General features: G+C 35.9%; 1 protein-coding gene across 1 annotated transcript in view; it reads left to right on the forward strand.

The window, feature by feature from the left end:
* Nucleotides 1-18,847, forward strand: part of GLYATL3 (glycine-N-acyltransferase like 3) — a 20,025-nt gene extending 1,178 nt beyond the window's left edge. Inside the window, exons 2-5 of the mRNA XM_044674752.1 lie at nt 2,385-2,492; nt 7,753-7,879; nt 15,379-15,502; nt 18,311-18,847. Coding sequence (XP_044530687.1) covers nt 2,385-2,492; nt 7,753-7,879; nt 15,379-15,502; nt 18,311-18,725 — 774 coding nt within the window. The 3' untranslated portion in view covers nt 18,726-18,847. The remainder of the gene's footprint in view (nt 1-2,384; nt 2,493-7,752; nt 7,880-15,378; nt 15,503-18,310) is intronic.
* Nucleotides 18,848-19,414: the final 567 nt, after the last annotated feature.

A 19,414-nucleotide genomic window follows, 5' to 3' on the forward strand; every position in this document is an offset into this window, starting at 1 on the left:
TATATATATATATGTATATATACATATATATATATATACACATATCAAAATTTCATCTTTCCTCATTTTATCAAAGACTTTCATTATGATTCTAATATATTTAAATGAATAACTAATAAAAACAGATATTTATTTGTTGGAAGAGAATTTCTCTCCCCAGTGTATTGTTTTGTTGACAGCATTTCTCAGTGACATGGTGGCCAACTACCACTAAGTAAATCCAGGTATAGATAAGACCCTCAGAGAAAGGAAGTTAAAAAGAACCCAGGAACCAACCAGATGGGAAATTGATTCCACAGGGACTGCCCCACTTATTGATTGTGTGACCATGGGCAAATTGTTTAATTATGTTTGCCTCAGTTTCCTCATCTGAAAAATGATCTGGAGAAGAAACTGACTAACCATTCCAATACCTTTGCCAAGAAAACTCCAAATGAATGAGAATTGTGGGAAGATGGCAAAGTAGGGCCTGAAGCTTCCTTGCCCTCCCAATACACCCCTCACAAATAATAAAAAAAAAAATAACCACATAAAATCAATGCTAAAAGTGAAAAAAAGGGAGGAGCTAGATGGCTCAGGGGATGGAGAGCCAAGGTGAAAGATGGGAGATCCTGGATTCAGATCTGACTTCACACTTCCTAGATGTGTGACCCTGGGCAAGTCACTTAACTCCCATTGCCTAGACCTTACTGCTCTTCTGCCTTAGAACTAATACACAGTATTGATTCTGAGACAGAAGGTAAGGGTTTAAAAAATAAATAAATAAAAGTGAAAAGTAAATAATTAGGAATCAGGGTAGAGCAGAACAGCCACTGAAAGTTAGGAAGGAATGTCTTTGACTTCCCTGGCTTCAGTCCCACAGCTGCAGGCCCTGGAGGTAGGACCAGAGCAACCTGGAAGCAGCTGTCTTAGCTGCAGCCTCAACTCCAGAGCTTGCTTGGCCACAGTTAGTGGTCGAAGCAGTGGGCATCACAAAATCTATGGGTGTGTGGCCTTGAGGACAGGATCTTTAGTCTCATTGCTGATCAGAGAGGGACTTTGGGGGGCCTGAGAAATGCAGACAGGACAACTGCTCTTTCTCAGGCTGAAGCATCAGAAGAAGAGATGTAAGGAAGGATTGCACACCTAAACCCATCCTCAAGTATTATTTTTAATGGGGAAAAGCTAAAAGTCTTCCCAACAAGATCTGAAATAAAACAAAGATGGTTATTATCACAATAATAATATTAGAAATGCTAGCAATAACAGTAAGAGTAGAAAAAGAAAAGAATTAGAATGGGTAGAGAGGTAATAAAATTATCTCTGTTTGCAGCTGACATGACGATATATATGGAAAATGCTAGCAATTCAACTAAAAAGTTAGTTGAGACTATCAATAATTTTAGCAAAGTAGCAGAATATAAAATAAACCCGCATAAATCATCAGAATTTTTATATATTACTGGTTAAGTTCTACAGGAAGAGATAGAAAGAGATGCTGTCTCATTTAAAATAACCACAGATAGAATAAAATACCTGGGATTATACATGCCAAAACAAACCTAGGAACTATATGAACATAATTATAAAACACTTTTTACACAAATAAAGCCAGTGCTAAATAATTAGAGAATTAAAATCATTCATGGATGGCCAGAGCCAAAATAATTAAAATAGCAATCCTACATAAACAAATCTATTTATTCAATGCCATTACAATTAAATTACCAAAAAACTATTTTATTGAGCTAGGAAAAAGTAATGACAAAATTCATTTGGAAGAACAAAAGACCAAGAACATCAAAAGAATTATTTTTTTAAATGAAGGAAAGAAGTCTAGCAGTACCAGATTTTAGATTGTATTATAAATTAGTAATTATCAAAACTATTTGGTACTGGATAAGAAATAGAAAGATAGAACAGTGGAACAGAAAAGATATACAACAACCAGTGTAAATATATATAAAGTAGTGTAAGGGTTAAAAATGGTTTGACTAAATTTATGAGTTAAAAAAGGTTGTTGTGATCACAGTTCATAAAAATTAAAAATTAAACTATGAGTATGTTAGTAACTTTAGTAGCTTTATTTACAGCAAGGTAGAGATATTAAGAGATATCCTCACTACCTAGCCAGTATAAAGCACATAGAAGGAGTTCAACATGTGTTGGTTAATTGATTGAAGTTTAGGTGGAGTCATGCAGGACTGCATAGATCTGGCACCTATTTTGGGAGAGAGGGAGTACTAAGAAATGACCAGAGAAAAGAAGAAGAATCCATTTTTCTCCTGGTTATGTCATTATTAGAATTGTTGTCATTGTTCAGTAGAATATAAAGTGAAGACTACCACCTCAAGCCATTAGTTTGGGATACTTATTTATTTACTTCTCTGAATTTCTTGACTCAGGTTTATGGAGCAGTAATGAACATGAATCGTGGAAATCCCTTTCAGAAGGAAGTGGTGGTGGATTCTTGGCCAGACTTCAAAACTGTCATCACTCGGAGGAAGAAACAGGTAACTACTAATACTGAAAATCAGTTTAAAATTGCATCTTCCAGAGAGCAGAGAAGAGCTTTAATAGCAAGACATGGATGCAATTTTGGCAGAGGAGCATAAGGATTAGAATCATTCAGGAGAAAAGGAACAGAAACAGAGACCAGGGTAGGGAAGATAATTTTATTTATTTTTAAATTCAAATGGTTATCATACAAAGTAACACATAACTAACACCTTCACTTTTAACAAATTGGTTATCTTCTTATCTATTATTACTCTGAACAATAAGAAGGAATTCTGGTGTCCTGGTCAAAGTAGAGTGTGGTAAGTGGGGGTGAGATGAAAAAGAGAAAGAAAAGTAGCAAAGGAAATGGTCTGCTTCAGTCAGATGTAATTGGTCTGGAAGATTGCTGAAAGTCAGGCTCTCGTCCTCTTCCTGACATGGTATGTGACCCTAGAATCCTGACCCACAAAAACAAGATAGTTGAAGAAATGTAGACCTTGTAAGAGAAGTGGAGCCCTTTAGGGACAACAAGTCTGAGAAGGTTTTCACTTGGAGGAAGTACCTCAGATATTAGTTCTCTGGGAAAAATCTCAGTCGATCCATCCTATTTATGGCTATGTTATTACAACTAAATTTTTGTGTACAGCAAGGTGGTATCATGGATAGAATACCAGTCTTGGAATCAGGAGCATCTGGGTTCAAATCTGGCCTCAGACACTCCTAGCTATGTGATCCTGAGAAAGTTATTTAGCCCTATTTATTTGCCCAGCCCTTGCCCTTCTGTCTTTCTCTCTTACAGTTAAGAAATTTTAAAAACTACATTAATGTTTTATTAATTATTATTATTAATCAAGCGCTAATTAGTTAGTAATGTGGGGCTTTTCACTTGCTTGTATTTCTCTAGCTTACATTCAACAGTACAAGAATAGGATCAGAGATCAGTGTCTGGTGCAAGTAACCCAGTGTTGAAATTTAGCAAGGGATTCAAGGAGAGAGGTAAGTTAGTATATAGTTGAATTGGTTAACTACAGGGTAAAGATTGCAACACAGGAGAACAGAAAAAAAATGGTAGACTGAGAGAGTGGAGAGGGATGGAGTACATGAAGATCAGAATAAAAAGAAAAATAGTGAGTGAGATAGAAAAAAAGAGATGGAAGGATAATGTTTAGAGAGAAAAGTTTCAAAATCCTGGATCATGGAGTTAAATGGAGAGAGTTTGGACTTTTGATTTCATTGGTATAGGAAACTTCTAGGTGAGAACATTCCTTCCAATGCCATTTTGTAACTTCTCTATGATTTAGAGTCTTACAGTTACCTAAAGAACTGAGAAATTAAGTCATGTGCTCAGGGTCACACAGCCTATACACACACACACTCACACACATTTCAGAATAAAGGAGGCCTAAATTGTCCTCTTTATAATTATCAATCATTTTCCTCATTCTGATCTTTGCAGTAAAAGCATGACAAGTCTAATCATGATCATATTTGTTATTTTCTCATTAAAGAAAATTGGTTTTATGAAATCACACCAAAAATATAGAGATAAAAGCTAATCTATATGTGTGTATATTTTTATAGACAATACAGATAAGATAAACAAGAACAGAAAATATTCAAAATTAAACCTAAGTTAATATTTACTTCAGTCCTGAGCATTTGATACAATACAATGTTAAATGTTAAATACAATGTAGATAAAACTATAGTAAAAGATATATATTTTTAATGAATGTATTTGTATTCTATAAAACCTGCTTATACTTTTTTATTTACTAATAATATTATTTTTTATATCTAATTATTTTTCTACATAACAGCCCTTCAAATACTTGAAGATAGCTGTAATACCCCCCCTTAATGCCCTCAATTCTTTCAACCATTTCACATGTGGACCTGGTCACTCTTCTCTGGATGTTAATTTGTCAATATTCTGCCTAAATCATGGTCCCAGGTGAGGTCTATCCATGTCAGAGAACAAAGGATCAGTCATTTCCCTACTCCTAGACATTATGGACATTATGCTCTTTTTATTTTTATTTTTTTCCAGTTCATTTATTTATTTAATTTAGAATATTTTCCCATAGTTACATGAATCATGTTCTTTTTCTCCCCTTCTTCTACCCCCTCTTCCATAGCATTATGCTCTTTTAAAAAGAATTTTTAAAAATTAATATAGGCTAGACCCCTATATTGGATATAAAATCCAAGGTTTCAATTATAGAAGAGGAAAGAGTAATTTTCTGGCTTAAGGGTTTAGGATTAATTAGAGGCTCCATTTAAATAGGCATTTTTGTGATAATATAGAATGGAATAAGTATGGTCTTCAAGAAAGAAGTTTAATATTTGAGAGGCAGTAAATTCAAGAGAATGTGTGGGAGGGTAGAGTCCCCAAAGTCAGTGCCTGAGTGACTAAAGGAGAAGAACCCTACTCTCCTGGATCCAATATCAAGGAATCATTGATGGGAAGAAGAGGTACCTAAGAGGTATTTGATATTAGTAGAAGTGCTTCTTGGTGGGAGAATTTCAGTGTGGTTGCAGTGATTCAAGTACAAATGGCATTAACTTCTAGGGCACAAATTTCATGAGAATAAGGAACCATGAAGGGACGTTGCACATCTTTTTCATTCTTTAAATGATGGAAATTCTTACTCTTATGCACATCTTCTGACTATTCTATATGCTCTCCTCTGAAATCAACTTCTCCTGCTTTTAATTTATGAAAGTGGGCATGGAGAGTGAATATTTCTCTTCTATATTTCCTCTAGTCTGGCACCTCAATTAGTATTCTTCAGTCACATTGCTGCCCTAGGGACCTAGAGAAAGCAGAGAAAAAGCTCATGTTAACCAATTGACTTCTGGCATCATTTGCTCCTGTTCCAAAACCTCCAAGAGGCCCATTTGGCTCTCTGAGTAGAGCTAAAGAGTTAGGCAATTCACCCTGGTGTAGGTAAAGAGTCAACAAAATCAGTGGATGGGCCATTCAAACCCAGAAAGAGTAAGAGCTCCTAGGAATATATTAGCAATTTCCTAAAGGAAGGATCCTAATAAAGATTTAGAATCATCTAGACCAGTGATGGGCAAACTATGGCCTGTAGGCCAGATGCAGCCTCCTGAAATGTTCTATCTAGCCACGCAGGGCATTATTCCTAATCTGACAAATACAATGAGTAGGATACAATACAATGAAACTTCAAAAGAGTTGCCTTAGAAACAGACTGACAGATGAGCATTTCCTTTCCTTTGGTCCCCTCTTTAAAAAGTTTGCCCGTCACTGATCTAGACCAATGATGGTGAACCTTTTAGAGACTGAGTGCCCAAACTGAAACCTTCCTGCCACATGTGAGGCCCCCTCCTTACCCCAGATAAGGGATGGAGGAAGCACTCCCACTGGGCTGTTGGGCAGAGGAGTGGCTCATGTGAGAAATGTCCTGAGGCACATGTGGAGAGGGGGAAGAGACCAGCCCCCTCCAGCATGTTCCAGCACTCATGCCATAGGTTTTCCAACACAGATCTAGACTATTAACTGCCTTTCCCATTTAGTGATTTTCTTACAGACATACCACTTCATTGATACTGCCAAAAAAGGCCAGGCAATAGGAAGCTAGATGCTATAGTAGACAGAGTGTTAAATAAATTCCACTTCTCAAAAGAGGACTTTTTTGAACAGACTTGACCAATAACAGTTTCTTTAGCCTATTTCTCTTTCCCCTAAAATACTATAGCATTTATTGTATCCATTTATCACTTATTTAGCACCTTGCATACACCCTGCCTGGTTTGGTTAACTGTATTTTCATCTGTATATATTTTATTTGCCCATCTCCATTGTTAGGTTGTAAAGTGGATAGAGCACTAGGTTTTGAATCAGAAAGACTCTTCTTCATGAGTCCAAATCTGGCCTTAGATACTTACTAGCTATATGACCATGGATAAGTCACAACTCTGTTTGCCTCAGTTTCATTATCTATAAAATAAAATGGAAAAGGAAATAACAGTATCTTTGCCAAGAAAACCCAAATAGGGTCATGAAGAGTTGGACATGACTGAAAAGACTCAATAACAAAAAACAAATGCATACATGTATAAAAATGTATATATGTATAAATAATAATGATATATAGTGTCTGTTAAATGCATACTTTGCTAAGCACTGTGCTAAGTACACTAAAAATAGTATCTCATTTGATCCTTACAACAACCCTGGAAGGTAAGTGATATCATAACTCCCATTTTATAGTTAAGGAAACTTAGACACAAGGCACTTGTCCAAGGTCGCTCAGCTAGTAAATGTCTGAGGCCAGACTTGAACTTGTCTTCCTCACTCCAGGCCCAGCACTTTATCCACTGTAACACTTAGCTCTACATGTTAGTTGGTTGGTTTTTGCCTTTCTTACTTGAAGAGGACCAAAATGACATCATTGGATGATGTTTTTTGACTCTCACATAAATTGGATCTTAGCAAAGCAAAGTTGCATGTAGTCATCAGCCTCAGTCTCCCAGAGTTATCCAAGTCCAGTGGTCAGATAAAAGTAAAGACAATTAGGGATGGCAAGCGGAAAACCTTAGCTTCTTGATGACTAACCAAGTTCTAAATACTCCGCGGTGTCTACTTCAGCTGCCTTCATGGCTGTTGGAACAAACTGTTCCCATCTGCCTGTTCTGTATTCACATACACATACACCCTTATTCATATATATATATGTGTGTGTGTGTGTGTGTGTGTGTGTGTGTGTGTGTGTAAATGTGTATATAATCACATATGCTTTTATGCAACATATATAAACATGTGTATATACATATAAACAAATATGCCTACATTCATATACATATGTGCATTTACTTACATGCATGGAGACATAAACATACAAATTCAGTCAAGTTGTTTTTCGGTGGTACAAAACTCTTCCTGACCCCAAGTGGGTTTTCTTGGCAAAGACACTAGAGCATTTGCCATTTCCTATTTCATTTCATTTTACAGATAAGGAAACTGAGGCAAACAGGGTTAAGTGACTTACCTATGATCACACCATGAGTAAGAAACTGAGATCTGATTTGAACTGAGAAAAAGGAAACTTCTTTATTCCATGCCTGGCACTCTATCCACTGTGCCACCTAGCTGCCTTAAATACATACTTTTATAGTACCTTTTGGAAATAGCTGCTGCAAAGGAAACATTCAATTTAAGATTCTGGAACCAAGCAAAGCATAACCTTCAAGATTTGGATGTCCTATAAGTTTTTCTTAATTTTATGCCTATATATTTCTTCCTAGGCTATGACAGATGATCTGGACCATTATACAAATGCGTATGCAGTCTTCTATAAAGATTCCAGAGCTTATCGTAAGCTTCTAGAGGAGCCTGATGTTATCAACTGGGAGCAAGTCTTTCAGATACAAGGTGAAGTCAAGTGTGTTAAAAAGAGCTATGGTCTCAGAAAAAATTTTTTTCCCTACTTCTACTCATGACTTGTGTGTGTGTGTGTGTGTGTGTGTGTGTGTGTGTGTGTGTGTGTAGGGGACAAGGGTGTTAATATTTGTACTAAAAAGTAAGTTTCTTTGTTCAGTGAAATAAGAAGGTGACTTTTATGAAAAGAAGACCATTTTTATTGGAATTTATTTCAATAGCAAGAAATATTAATAACATCTGTTATAGATTTCCATAGGTGCTCTCAAAATGTGATACATGTATTCCTTTCTCATCCTCTTATATGTAATCCCAGTGTAGTTCTCATTATTTTGAAATAAGAATGATCCAAAATGGAAGTTTTATTTTCTTTCACAACTAGAAAGAGGTAAGAATATTATTCCTATTTCTTGGTTATATAATTTTTTTTTTTCTAATATTTTTAAATATATTTTTATTTTAATTTTTAAAATTTTAACTTTAAAATATGAATTTATTAGTAACCACTCAAAATTTCTAACTAGCCAGCAGACTCCCTTCACAGTCTGAATAGATGCCAAATACTCAAATAGGGCCCCCAAAAAGAGTCATGGGCAGCCAGGCGGCTTGACTTGACTAGAGAAAGCAGAAGCTTAAGCCCAAGTAACTAAGCAGCTAGGCTGGATGAGGGAGACAGAGACAAGAAGGCTAGAAGATAAGCACAAAAGAGGTCAACTTCCTCTCTCACACATCTTATATATCCCTTGTGACGTCATCATTGAGTCCCTCCCCAGGGCATCCTAAGAGGTTTTTGATTAGAAAGCAGCATGAAGTGGAATCAGAGAGCAGAACTCTTTCATCACAGGAAGGAGAATGTTCCAAGGAGATTAACCACATCATTACAGAATGGCTGCATAGTTCACATTTCCCAACATGGTGGCAACATAGCCAAGTTCATTGCCTAAGAGAATTGTTGCCCACAGACAAACAAGAAGCATGTCTCCATGCTATCTTTGAAAGATTTGGACAAAAGAAAGGAGGACTCAATCCAGCTTCATAGTGGGGAGGGAAGACTGTTTGCCTCAACTATAAAATCAAACCTCTTCATCCTGACCTCAAAGGGGGAAATATTTTTTCAATAATATCTATAATAAGGAACTTCTGGAACATCTTGAGTGACAGGATCATCAGTTAAAGACTTTGAAAAGTACCTAGGTGGCATGAGGCAGGGCCAAAAGACAATTGGAACCACCCCTATAAATACCCTGCACACCGGGTCTCAGTTTTGAGAATCCTGGAAGGAGGGTGGTTGAAGGGAGGGTAGGCCATAGACCTGCAATCCAGCATATACCTGAGTGCCATAGGAAGTTATTCTACCTGCTACTAATAGAGCTGAAAGAGAACAACACCACAGCTATTAAGAAGAACACCATTAGCCTTCCCTATTCTTTGGTTTGTACTGGGTCAAGCCAGGGATTGAGAGAGGGAGAAGAATCTCCAGCCTGTTATTAACTCATCATCTATAGATTTAGATTACTTTAATTCAATTAGATTATCCTAGCATTCCCCAAACCTCTATCCTTATTTCCTTGTTCCTAACCCTTTAGATAAGCAAATACTATTGTAGTTTAATTCACAGAAGATTGGTGTTCCTTTCCTAATTGGTGAACATCTACAGCTAATTAGGGGAAGGGATTTATCAAACCGTAGTCAGAACAGCATTTGTCCACTGAGCACACCTACACCAGCCGAAACAAACCATAGTCAACAAATCCACCCCCAAGCCAAGGGGCTAAAGTAGTTGTTAAACACTCATACAACTCCCATTTGATACTTTGTCTTGGGCACTGTTGAAGAGGCATAGGCTTGGCTAAACTGAATTTCATAAATCCTGGGGATTACTAGCACATTGGATGATCAACCAGGACAGTGATTCCCAAAGTGGGTGCTACTGCCCCCTGGTGGGTGCTGCAGTGATCCAGGAAAGCAGTAATGGCCACAGGTGCATTTTTCTTTCCTATTAATTGCTATTAAAATTAAAAAAATTAATTTCCAGGAGGCTAAGTAATATTTTTTTCTGGAAAGGGGACAATAGGCCAGAAAAGTTTGGGAACCACTGATCCAGGAGATCTTCATCTCACACTTAGCCTAGATCCATCTATCACCTGAGGATCCAGACTTGACAGACTCAGCTTAATAGAGTCTGTCAGGCTCAAGTGAGGCTTAGCAGCCCTTTCATAATACCAGATCTGTTGTCTCCTATTTATGTACAACATATCCCAGTTCAAATTAATTTTCCACAGTTATAAGGTCTACATTATCCATCCTCTCAACAAACATGGGAGAACAAATTTTTGTAACCTTGGTGTTTGGTGAGTTCATTTTATAAATTATTTGTTCAGTAAGTTATATTTAGAAATCATTGTCTATAAAAGATATTTGGCTCCCTAAATTTGCATCAATCCAGCTCATACTTATCAGTCTCTTCCTTTTTCCTTTTGTTCTTCATCCCTGATCATATATTTCACAGAATGAACATTTACTTGGAGAAATACAATCAGGTTTCATTATTGGCAGAGCTGTGAACTGGTCCAACAAACTAGCAATTTGGAATTATAGATTTTTTTAAAATAACCCTTTTTTCCCTTATACTTTGATCCATAGATTGCACTGTTAGGGAGGTACTCCCAAAAAGTTGAAGACAGAAAATAAGATTCAATATACACAGAAATATTAATGGTATTATTTTTCAAAAGGCTTAAATATAAATATAAATATACATACATATATATATATATAGTATACACCCATTGACTTGTGGAAGAGCTAAACAAACTGGTGAATTAATAAGTATAAGGGAATGTTATTATTCTCTAAAAAATTATGAATATGAAGCATCCAGAGAAGAGTAACAAGACATATTAAATGATTCAGAGTAGAGTAAACAGCATCTACAAAACAATATACACAATGGCTACAATAATGTAAATGGAGAGGAAAAACTTTTAGTACTGAGAAATTGAAACTACTAAGCTTGACCCTAGATAAAATTTGGGAAAAAAGTATTTCCTTTTATTTTTGTTGCATAAGTAGGACAATACATGTGGAATATTGCATATACTTTTCAACATTATGGTTTGTTGATTTTCCAAACTGCTTTCCCCCTCCTTTTTTCCTTAAATCTTTTATATAAGATATGACTTCTTAGTTGAAAGAAAAAGTATATATCAGCAAATGAATGTAACAAAGAAACAAAACATCATTTTCCCAAATCTTGCTACATGGTATTCCAGGGACTCACTCATTACTCATTCAATACTTTAAAACTATTATTCTCAAATATTTTGGTCTCAAAATCCCTTAAAATTATTGAGTAGTCAACCTTCCCCTCCAAAAAAAGGCCCCGCAAACTTTGATTTAGGTAGAATGACTCCTCTGAATTCACCATCCTCCTTTATAAAATGAAGGAGCTAAAATAGATAATTCCTAAAATCTTGCCTTTCTCAGTCTAAGGTTTGAAGGGTCTAGAAACTATGAATGAGAAGCAATTGAAAAAGTTGATGGACCATTGTAGAGGACAATTTGGAAATATGCGCAAAGGGCTTTAAAAGAATGCTTACCCTTTGACCCAGCCATACCACTGCTAGGTTTGTACCCCAAAGAGATAATAAAGAAAAAAAACTTGTACAAAATATTTATAGCCATGCTCTATAGCTATAAAGGTAGCAAAAAATTGGAAAATGAGGGGATATCCATTGATTGGAGAATGGCTGGACAAATTGTGGTATCTGTTGATGATGGAATACTATTGTACTAAAAGGAATAATGAACTGGAGGAATTTCATGTGACCTGGAACGACCTCCAGGAACTGATGCAGAGCAAAAGGAGCAGAACCAGGAGAACATTGTACACAGAGACCGATATACTGTGGCACAATTGAACATAATAGACTTTTCTACTAGCAGCAATGCAATGACCCAGGATAATTCAGAGGAACTTGTGAGAAAGAATGCTGTCCACACCCAGAGAAAGAACTGTGGAAATGGAAATGCATTAGAAAATATGTGATTGATCACATAATGTGATAAGGATATGATTGGAGTTTTGATGTTAAAGGATCACTCTACTGCAAATATGAATATCATTGAAATAAGTTTTGAACAATGATACATGTATAACCCAGTGGAACTGCTTGTTGGATTTAGGAGGGGAGAGGAAAGAGTAGTGGGGTGGGGATCATGAATCATGTTACCATGGAAAAATATTCTAAATTTTAAAAGTCTTTCCAATAACATCTGATATAAATCATGGTGGAAAAAAGGAAAGAAGTTGATGGATCACCTGAGTTTTAAAACATAGATTGTTAGGAAACAGGGAAGAAGGAGGAGGAAAATAATGATTTTTTAAAATGGATAATTTTTAAATGCATTATTTCATTCAGTAGAAAAAATAATTGAACATAACCTAATTATTACCATTGTGATTGTTATAATTCCTGTCTCTCAATCCCACTTCAGTTGAGCTACAATTTGGATCCCTTTACCCCACTCCACCCCACCAAGCAGGATCTCAAAAATGACCTATAGTTTGTGTGGTCATTCAGAAGGAGAAGAAAGCTGTATCTTAGATACAAAAATTTCTAATTATGCTTTAGGAAGTGAGTAAGTTTAGCCTGGAAGAGAGAAAACTTTGGGCCATGATTATTATGTTCAAGATTTTAAAGGACAGTTAACTAGGAAAGGTTTAGATTTCTCCTCTTGGTTCCCCCACAGAGCAAAACTTTGATGGATGGAAGTTTTTGAAAGGTACAGGTAGGCTTGAATAAATTAAAATACCCCAATAATTAGAGCTAGCAAAAATGGAATGGCCTGCTTAGGAATTGGTTGCTTTTCTCTCTTTCTCCTCCCTGCAGAAATTTTCAGGCAAAAACTGGATGACTATCAGGTGCATAATAAAGAGGATTTTTACTTAACCAATAGGTTGGACTAGACATCCTCAGTCCATTTCAATTTAGCTTGTATGATACCGTGGGTCCCTTGTATTTTAGAGGATTGTCAGTTTAGATGTGGAAGGCACCTTTGAAGAAATCAAGTCTAACCCACAGCATAGATGAGAAAATTTAGACCTAGAGATCTAGTAATTTGCCCAATAATGCACAAGTAGAAAGTGACAGAACTACAATTTGAACCTATGATGTTTTTTCATTGTAGCACTGCCTCCTCAAATCTTTTACATCTCCATATCTTTCCTTAATTCTATGAAATTATTTCACATAAAAATGTTAATTTCCTTCCATCCTCTGCTTCATACATTGGGAGCTTTTCCTCCTCATTCCACCTTCATGAAAAGGAAATGATCTTGGCACTTTCAAATATATTTTGCATGATTACACTTGTTTTAAAGGAGCTGGAGAGGACAAATTAATGAGTATTGATTTATGAGAGAAAGATAGTTTAAATAATGTGTACAAAGAACTTTGTTAACCTAAAGACTCTCCATATAAAAAAATTAAACCCTTACAGTCTGCCTTAGAATCAGTACTAAGTATCATTTCTAAGGCAGAAGAGCAGTAAGGGTTAGGCAATTGAGATTAAGTAATTTGCTCAGGGTCACTCAAGCTAGGAGGTGCCTAAAATCATATTTGAATTTAGGACCTCCCATCTCCAGGCCACTTCATTGTCCCGGATCCATATAAATGTTAACTATTATTGTTATACTAGAGATGTTTTCTTAGATTTGCTAAATGTTGTTCATACCCATGAGACATCCTGGTAGCTCTAAAGTTTTCCTGTTACCTAGTTCTGGATCATCTAGAGAAGGCAGTTTTGTGGCACAGTGGATAGAATGCTGAGTCTAGAGTCAAGAGTATCTGAGTTCAGATCTAGCCCTCAGATACTTACAATTATGTGACCTTGAACAAGTTCACTTAATCTGTTTGCCTCAGTTCCCTTATCTGTAAAATGAGGTCAAAATATACCTTTCAGTATTTTTGTGAGGTTCAAATGCTAAATTAAGTCAGGCACTTAGCACAGTGTCTGGCACATAGTAAATGCTATATATTAGTTATTATTGTTATTCAGTCAAATAGTTATTAAATATTCAGATCTCTATGATTCCCTCTAATTTGATATTTTGTTATCAGTTTTGTAAGCAGAAGTAGGAAATAAATTACCTGCCCTTAAGGGGCTTACAATTCTATGTTGAAAATCAGGCTTACTGAAAAAATGAATAAATTTGTTACTATCTTGTTAAAGTTAATATGCCTTAAAAAATAAATATGTAGCAAGTGTGGCAGGAACTTATCTGGGGTATAGCAGATTTTAACCAATTATTTTGGTAAACACATCCTAAACTCATCTAGAACTTGATTTAGTTGATATATAACTTCTAAATTGGGTAAGGAGAATACAAGTACAAAATAACATGATTTGTTACTGAACATAACTTGGCACTGAAATTGATTCTAGAGGTGAAATTGAATTTTCAGGAAGTTTTAGAGGGATAAAGATAATGTCAGGAAATTAAGGATATTGTAATTTTTTTAACAAAGTCGTCAAGAAAGGTGTTTTCCCCCTAAATATTAAGTATGAATACTCATTTTTTGCTTTTATAAATTGATACATTTATTGATAATTGTAAAATTCATAATAGAAAAATATAAAGAAAAATCATATTGAGGGCATGCATTAATTAGAATAAAAGATTAGATAAGATATAACTAACAAGTTTCATTAATTTTTTTTATTTTGTTTTTGTTTTTGTTTTTTAAACCCTTAACTTCTGTGTTTTGAATCATTGGTGGAAGAGTGGTAAGGGTGGGCAATGGAGGTCAAGTGACTTGCCCAAGGTCACACAGCTGGGAAGTGTCTGAGGTCAGATTTGAACCTAGGACCTCCCGTCTCTAGGCCTGGCTCTCAATCCACGGAGCTACCCAGCTGCCCCAGTTTCATTAATTTTTAACACTTGACTATCTAAAAAGCACTTTCACACCTTATCTAATTCCTTTCTCACAACCACCCAGTAAGGAAAATATTGACAACCTATATCTTAGCAGGGGATATTGAACCTCAGAAAAGTTAAGTGACACATAAGGCTTCTTTCCTACTAGGTGACTGAGCTAAAGCTTGAAACTAAGTTCACAGAATCATAGATGTAAAGCTGGAAGGAACCTTAGTGGTTAGAAGAGGTTAGAACCCCTTGTTTTATGGATCAGAAAAATGAAACACAGTCATAAAGTGACTTAGAAAAGCTCATGAAGCTAATAAATGCTGGGACTGAAATATAAAGATAGTTTCTCTTACTCCAAATCTTACCAATGCTGTATGATTTTTTTCAGGCTTTAAAGCTAGTTTTCTTCCTGCTGTATCATGTTTATTGTTGAATTGTTTGGTGTTTACTTAAGTGCTAGAAGAAAGGTGTAATGAGAGTTTACCTTTTTTTAAACAAATAAAAATTACCTTTATTTCTCAAATAAAACTCTCATTTTCATAACCTCTTTTTTTTTTCTTCATAGGACTCCAGGATGGATTATATGCAATTTCCAAAGCTGTTGCAAACTCTAAACAGTTGGATGTAAATGTGACTTCCTTTAGGGCGGTTGAGTTTCCTCCATTCCCTATGCCAGATGCCAAATCCCGGTAGGTTAGGTAATTTTTATGAGTTTAGAGGAGGATTAGCATTAAGGAAATATACGCAACAGGAGTCAAGACATTCAGTTCTAGAGATATGGTACTGAAATTGTCCTAGAACTTAAATTGAATTTTCAGCTGGTTTTTAAACGTTAAAGATGATATCTGTAAATTAAGGATATTGTTTTTTTTTAACAAAGTAGATAAGAAAGGAAGTCTTTAATGGATTCTACATTATCTATAGTAGACTTCAAATCATGTTATTTCATAATTGTATTCTCCTTACCTGATTTAGCAGTTATAAACCAACTAAAGAAAATACTAGCTGAGCTTAGCATGTGATTATAAAAAATAATTAGTTAAAATAGACTGCTACCAGTGAAAAGATAAAATGACCACACTAGTTGAATGGGTAACAGTAAACTAACAGAAACTCGGGGGAATAGGGAAATAGGTTGGGAATGAATGAGACAACACCAGTACTGCTGCACAGCTTTTTAGGGAGAGGTAACACAATGTAACTTAGCTGGGGAAACAAACAGTAACTGAAAACCAATACAGCCAGGAGGAACAGTTTAAACTCATTGGGTTCTTGATGACTGGGAAGGAGACTACCAGGAAGTTCTTTTAAAAGGTTTGTTTGATGTTTTGGCAAGGATAGGAGAGGAGGGAGTAGGTTAACTAAAATCTTAGTCTAAGACCAACTGACAACAGAATGTTAGCTTGGGATTGGCTATACTACACTAACTACAAGACAGCCAGCACTGACAGAGCTGTAGAGAGAAAGGAGATTTTGGGAATCTCACAAAGTACGTCCAAGATGAAATCCAATGTAATTAGCACACAACAACACTTCTGACATAGCAAGTTAATCCAAAGAGGGTTAGGGAGTAAAAGGCTTCCCATTTGTGGTCCACCAACAACAGGACAGCACCCAACTCTATGTAGCTCTTGATTGAAGCTCAAACCCCTCTTCTGAGATCCCAAAATTAGTCTACAACCAAGCAGTTGAACAGATTCCACCTCTACCAACACACTCTCAGGCAAAACTTTGCCAGCTGCTCAGTCTCTGGGAACAAGCCTTTCTGAACATTCTGAGTTAGAATGTTCATACCCTCAGCCACATTTTAACTTGGTCTGTCTGCTTACTATCATAAGTCTATATATAATTTGTAAATTAACTGTAACACCAGGCACCTCCTCTCTGAAGATGCTATATTCCAGATAAGCTCCTGCCACACCTTAGCTCCACTCAGCATAACTTCAACTGAATTTGTGTTTTTAAATGTTGGGATTAAGGGCATTTTATGTTACTTCCCAGAGAACATTTTGTGAAGCTTGCCAGAAATGAAAAATGCTAGTTACAATTCTGGAGTATCAACATAATAAAAGCCAAGAAAAAATAGAAACTGGGGTTAAATTATAAATATGAATAGTGGTCATTATCAATCATCATGGCCCTATTCTCATCTTTTCAATTAGGTTCATATTGAATTGATATTACTATCAATATTATTGTTATAGAACAATAGTCACTAAGGTCTATTAATCACAATCTTGTTTTAATCTTACCCTGGACATTGGCTTGGGATCTGAAACCTTCCGTATAAAGATTTAGACCAGCTGACTCTAAAGTCCAGTCCACTGACCCAATTCATTATTTGTTCAATGTCCTGCTCACTGGACAAAAGAAATGAAAGCTGAGACAAGACATACTACCTGACTACTGTTACCCAAATGATTAACTGAAAAACATTTCTGTATTTGATGGTGTCCTCTTTGGTAATAACCTTTCAGTCTTTGAATTCATGTCTTCTGGCCCCTTTTGGTTACAATTCTGAGGAAGAAATTAAAGATACAACTTAGGCCAAAGGCTTGATTGTTTTCTTGTTTAGTAGTTAGCTGACTGACTCATAGAGTTACCTTAAATACTAGAGAGGAAGCTAGCAATGAAGTACCAGAATTTAATGATAATCAGAAGTTAAGGTGCACAAAAGGGGTCCCTCAAAGAGCTATGGAATTTCCTTATGTGTAAGTCAATTGCCATTCATCTTTTCTGAGATAGTTTTGTAGTTACCAAACTGGAACCAAAACAAAAGATCACAGCACAGCTAGGGATATTTGAATTAGAAAATATATCCCAATATAAATATAAATATCTACAGTATGGTAGATAACGACTTCATTGATGTTATCCTCTCTGTAAGTTCTTCTATAATGACAAACTTCCTGCCCAAGATTTACATATAGGTCATCTAATTCTAATTATTATAATAGTTTGGTTTAAGTCTTGTTCTTTCTACTTCTTCTCTATTTTAATGCAATGGAATATGTAGATTGGGATATAGAGAATTAGAAAATATTATATGTGACTATGCAAAAGATCTGTGGTTTCATCAATGTGGGGAATTTTTGGCATGTGAACTCTCTCCATTAATATAAATCCTACCAAAAGTTTACATAGTGAATGGCAAAGACAGAACCTGATAAGACTTCAAATTCTAAAAATAGGTTATTATCTATGATATGGTAAGTACTAATTAATTTTCATGAAACAAGTATAAGAATAAATGGATTTATGTTAAAGCAGAAAGGATTTAGATTAGTTGTAAGAAGAAATTTACTGATAATCAGAATTTTTGAAGTACTCCAAAGGGATATCACAGAGAATTGTGGAATTAAATTAACTTGTAAATCAACTAAACAATTTGCTAGCCTTTCATTACTCTTGCCTAAAATGGTCATATCAAGGAAATGGACAGAATGAATTCTAATTCTCTGATTGAATTCCATCTAACATTCCACATTTTCCTTTAGTGTGATGTCTTCTCCTCAACTGTCTTACCTGAGTGTTGCTGAGGCTGATCTCCTAAATAGGACTTGGTCCAGGGGAGGAAATGAACAGTGTCACCGGTACCTTGCCAACCTCATTTACTGCTTTCCTAGTGTGTGTGTCCGAGATGAAAATGGTAAACCAGTTTCTTGGGGTATCACAGACCAGTTTGCTACAATGATTCATGGTTACACCTTGCCTGAGCACCGAAGGAAAGGCTATAGTCGACTGGTAGCTGTGACATTGGCTAGGAAACTCCAAAGCCGGGGATTCCCGAGTCAAGGCAATGTCCTAGATGATAACACAGCATCAATAACTCTTCTCAAAAGCCTTAATGCTTCATTTTTGCCCTGTCGCTTTCATAGACTTATCCTCACTCCTAGAAATTACTCTGTGTAGGCATATCCATAGTTTACTATAACCCTGTAATTTCAGGATTGACACTCTTTTTTTTTTTTTTTACTTTCTCTGTCAATCCGATACTTCCTTATGTGCCAGGGAATAAGGAATTGAAAGGGAGCTTTGAGAATTCCAATATTATCTGGAAGAGATATGATGAGTCAGATTGGGGAGACCATGATTTTATTCTCCAAAGGCTCCTTTGAAAGTTACTACAGAGGCAGTGAGGTGGATGGAGTACCAGGTCTGGAGATGGGGAGTTCTTGATTTAAATCTATATGACCCTGGGCAAGTCACTTAATCTCCAATACCTGGCCTTCACCATTCTTCTGCCTTGGAACTGATATTTAGTATTGATTCTAAGAAAGAAGGTAAAGGTTTAATAAAAAAAAAAAAAAAGGAAATTACTACAGGGTCAGGGATTACCAGAAAATGACTCTGTCTGCCATACTTTGATACTCATCTCAGATGATTCCATGTTCCACAGTTTCATGGATGGACTAACATGAAAGCCAGCAGCCCTTACTCAGCATATATGACAGAAGTTTATGTCTCAAGATATAAGACTTGGCACAGAACTATTTCACTATAGCTCAACTGCTATAGTCCAGGCTACTGACTCCTCTCTAAAAACCCCAAGCTCCTATGTTAACTTCCATTATTTTCTGTTCCCATTACTTTTGACTCAG

Source organism: Gracilinanus agilis, chromosome 4 (assembly GCF_016433145.1).
Source record: "Gracilinanus agilis isolate LMUSP501 chromosome 4, AgileGrace, whole genome shotgun sequence".
Classification (NCBI taxonomy): Eukaryota; Metazoa; Chordata; class Mammalia; order Didelphimorphia; family Didelphidae; genus Gracilinanus; species Gracilinanus agilis.